General features: G+C 38.9%; 1 protein-coding gene across 1 annotated transcript; it reads right to left on the reverse strand.

Moving 5' to 3' along the window:
• Positions 1-795: 795 nt before the first annotated feature.
• On the reverse strand, positions 796-2,205 carry si:ch211-213o11.11 (putative G protein-coupled receptor). The gene has a single exon (XM_014996987.2). It carries the CDS (start codon positions 2,171-2,173, stop codon positions 893-895), a length of 1,281 nt encoding a protein of 426 aa, XP_014852473.2. The 5' UTR covers positions 2,174-2,205; the 3' UTR covers positions 796-892.
• Between the last annotated feature and the right edge of the window lie 2,373 nt (positions 2,206-4,578).

Here is a 4,578-nt window from a genome sequence, read left to right on the forward strand (position 1 = left end):
CCTGTTCTCTTCAAAATAACTCAAGCTCAATAAAATTAGATGTGAGTGCCTGAATACAGCAATTTGTCACTTTTCCATATATCTTCAATTGAATTTTGGTCTGGACTTTGACTGGACCATTCTTACAAATGAATATGCTACCATTCAAATTCATTTTTTACTGTCGTACATTACACCAACATGTTCACTAAAAGAGATTATATAACTGTTTATTGCCGCAATGTAAAAAAAAAAAAAGATTAAATTAAAACTGTTTAGATTCTGACTCTATAAGCTAAAGAGAAATGTACCAAGGTGATTGATAATCTGTTTTTAGAAAAAAAACGTCTTAACAAAAACAGATTCATGTGATTATGAAAAAGATCACAGCTTTTCTATAATCATTAAATTCATAGGGGAAATAAAATATTTTACCAAATGATCAAGTAATGACTTGCTGAAAATTGCTTGTATTTAAATGAAATTATAAAATAACATGTTCTCTTTAGGCAGTAAAAATATTTTTACAAAAGGAAGAGCGATCCACTTTTAATAATTAGATCCCAAATCCAATCTACAAGATCTATGATTTGTATGTAAACCTGTTGACTGATTCAGACTTCTGAACTAATAATATCATATACACAGACCCCCTCTTTTTGAAACTAGAACTACTAAGTTGTAGCTTATAAATAGTTCATAAAAGTAGAGTTTGTTTGGAAAAGCATTAATGACTTTACGATCATTTCAGAACTTTTACAGATTTTACAGTATCAAGTTTTACAAGACCCAACAAATTATGTTTTTCATATTTTTGTGTGAAGATTTGCTGGTAGTAATTAAATCATCCTGTCCTGTATGACTTCTATACTCCAGCAGGTTATTAGCATCGTGTCAAAGCTGTGAGGTACATCTAGTTCAACTCTTCTGGAATCTGACCTGGTATCCTGAAACCAGTCTGCCCAGTTTGATCCAGAGTGGTTCTGGGACTGGGCATTGCAAAGCTTGCACGTGTCTCTATCGTGCAACTGGTCCTATGGAGGAACTGCAGGAAGTTTTCATGGCCCGAGCCCTCGTGGCTGGAAAAGGCCGGGTCTGTCGGGTATGCTGAGTAGCAGCGCCTCAACTTGCACAGCTCCTCGCGGATCTGTCTGTTTAGAAGTCCGTAGAAGAAAGGATTCATAGAAAAGGAAGAATACGCCAACCAGGTCACCACTACCTCCAAGTCATTAGGGGTGTGGGGCTTTGAGTTCAGTATCAGATGGAGGTGGAAGGCAAAGTAAGGCAGCCAGCAGATTAGAAACTGGCCAACAATAATCATGAGGGTCAGAGCAGCTTTACTGCCAATAAAAGGCCGATCTCTTGTTACCCTGCGAGGGGCGTGGTGAGTTGTGATGATGGTCGTCTGACTGTTTATAGAGTCTGAGCGATGCTTGACCTGAGTGTTTGTCCATGAGGGCAGTGGCCCATGCTGCTGTGCCGCCACTCGGGCCACCTTGTACACATTGCAGTAGACAGCGAAGATCACCACAGCTGGCAGACAGAAACAGGTGATGCTGAAGAGAGCAGAGAAAATACGCCTGTGGTCCTTGTGGCTCCAGTGAAGTGAGCAGTGTGCAGCACTGATGGACTTCAGGCCGTAAGACGGCCATCCGAAAACGGTGGAAAAGCCCAGAATGGCCGAAGCCACCCACACCATCACCACAACAGCCGAGGTCAGCTTCAGGGTCATCTTGACCTCATAGCGCATGGGGTGGACAATGTAGTAGTACCGTTCCACACTGATGGCTGTGATGGTGAAGATAGAGGCAGCTATGAGGATTACATTGAGGAAGACGTAGATCTGGCACTCCAGCACAGTAAACATGACCTCGGCAAAGTACGGCGAGCTGGACACGATGCCGAGAGGCATGAGCAAGATGGCGCACAGCAGGTCCACTGCACAGAGGTGGCACACGAAGGCAAATTTCCTGAGATGAGGGGCTTTGATAATGACCACCATCACTGCGGTGTTGGCCAGAAGTGCGAGAACATTCAGGGTCACCATGAAAAGCAGTCCTGTCAGGTCTTTGAATCGAGTCAGCGGGTTGGGAAGTGTGCCCAGCTGCCTGTTGGGAGCAGAGGCCATGGGTGTCCATGTCGAGGTGCTGTCATTATACTCGGAGGTGAAAGCAGCGCTTGACTCCTCCATCATTCATATTAAAAGTTTCAAAGAAGATGACTGCACTCCTGTTTTCCCCATTACTCTGTCATCAGCTCCAAGGATGTCTTAGAAATAAACATCTCTTCACTCCTGAAAAGAGGAATAAAAAAAAGTCATCTAGGCACATTTTTAATGAATTTCACATAAAGAGTAAACAGAATCGAAATTTTCAAGCAATTAAAATATTCACTAAACGTAACATTTGCATACTGCCGTCCTTTATGTTTGACAGTCAGTCCTCTACATGCTCATTAATGTAGCATCACATAAGAATTGCCATCTGTGAGTTGTTTCTGTGTGCATCTGTTCAAATGGGACCGAAATTGAAATTCTTTTGGTTTAGTGTTTCCAGATAGAGCCCAGTGAATTTTTTTACCTGTCAAAAATGGAAAACTGCTGCTTCTTCAAATACCTAAAAGCAACCCAAAACAAACAGACTGAGGGTAGTAACACCAGAAGAAAGAACTAAAAAAAAAAAAAAGGTGATGGTACAATGAAAAAGTCTGAAAAAGCTTTTGCTCCATCACAGATTTCTTCTGTTCGGCTTTTTATTAGACTTAAACGTTTAGATAATTGATCAATCTATCATATTTTTTTTAGATTACAAACTTCAAAATCAGAAAAAGATAGTCTGAAGAGGACTTTATCTTCACTCTTCTTGCCTGAATTATTTTTATTCAACACATTCTTCCATGATGTGGGTTTAAGTGCCAATGGCCTGTTTTTGAATCTCCATCAAACTTTAAACCAGACATTGATTAAGCCATTTCAAAATCTTAACTTTTTTCTTAAGTCATTGAGAGGTGGCCTTCCTGTTGTGCTTCATATTATCACCCAACATCCAACTACATTTTCTGATAGCAACCAGAAATTATGGTTCCATGATTTGTGACAAGTCAACTGACTGCAAAGGGTGCAGAGCAATCCTACACCATCATCATGTTTGATTGTCAGTCTAATGGGGATTTTCACAAGATATGATGGAAAACTAACCTTTCAAAAAGTTATGCTTTTGCGTTGCCAGTACAATAATTTTTTTCCCCCCTAAAGGGATCACTGAGACGTTTTAGGCAAGAAGTGAGAAGGGCTTTGTGTTCTTTTAGGTCAGCGCTTCTTTTCACCTCGCGCTCTGTGTGACATGTATCCCATTTTTACCCCATCTTTTTTTCTTTTACTGTTGAATCAAGACCACTGACCTTAACTGAGGCAAGAGAGGCCTGCAATGATTGAGATATTGTCACCCTGAGTGATGTTCTTTGGTCAGCCACTCCTGTGAAAAGGTCATCACTGATCTATGTTTTGTCCATTTGTGGATGGATGGCTCTCACTGTGATTCACTGGAGTCCAAAAGCCATAAAAATTACATTTTTTCAGACTAGTAAATGACAGTGAATTTGCTTCTCATCTGTCCTTAAATTCCTTCAGACATGACATGTTCCTTTAGGAAACTTTTTTGCCTACTTTATGTTATCAGCTACATTCTATTTGAGCAACTTCTCAACTCTGCAAGTCAAACTGAAGACTGAAGCAAACAATTTGGTTTCAACAATGTGGTTCATAGTAGTTAGCAGGTGAAAGAGTTGTTTTCCTCTTGCAAGTAAAACTGCATAATTATTAAAAACCACTTTTGAATTGACTCAGGTTGATTCCCTTTCAATTTAAAGTAACTGGATTATCTAAAACAAAAGTGGGATATAAAAAAATCTCAACGAAATACATCTATTTTTCACACCTGGCATTTCAGAAATTTTAAATGTACGTCTTAATACGACAACAAATTTAATTGTTTGAACATTCATGTGGTTTCAATAGTACTGCATATTTTCATGAAAATAAACTTTGTTGATATGTGAAATATAATTCTTACTTGAAGAAACTTAGATTTTAAAAACATGGGATGCAGTTGTTGCCCATTTAATATTAAAACTTCCTCTTGTCAACCTGCTGAGATAAAATACATGGATTCCATATATTTTGATTTCCCCTATTTTCACTATTTAGTGAATATGTATGTTATACTTCTGATGTAGAAATATTTAAACCAATAACAATGAACAGTCAGGGTGTTGCTGTGTGGGCCATAGTTTGTTGCTAGAGGAGCTGCTTACCCTCCACAGTGTGATGCAGGAGTTGAGAGAAATTTTCCGTGAACGAAAACAACTTGGCTAACATCCTCCTTTCACCCACTTCCCTAATGGAGTCCAAAGGGCAATCCAGGACACTGCTGGATTCACATAACTTCAATTATAATCTGTAATTACTAAATGTTTTTTATGCAGTCATAATATGAATAGTGGAAAATGCCAATGAATGCTTCAAGATATGTATTATCTGTACATATCTCTTGATATGTAGAGATAAAAAAAAAAAACAAATCTAGATGAATAGGAACAGCA

This window comes from Poecilia mexicana, unplaced genomic scaffold (genome assembly GCF_051168715.1).
Source record: "Poecilia mexicana isolate PSO_F unplaced genomic scaffold, ASM5116871v1 scaffold_5, whole genome shotgun sequence".
Taxonomy (NCBI): domain Eukaryota; kingdom Metazoa; phylum Chordata; class Actinopteri; order Cyprinodontiformes; family Poeciliidae; genus Poecilia; species Poecilia mexicana.

Bases quoted from the DNA above. Each gene is read 5' to 3' on its own strand.
- si:ch211-213o11.11 (XM_014996987.2), bottom strand. From the start codon at position 2,173: ATGATGGAGGAGTCAAGCGCTGCTTTCACCTCCGAGTATAATGACAGC.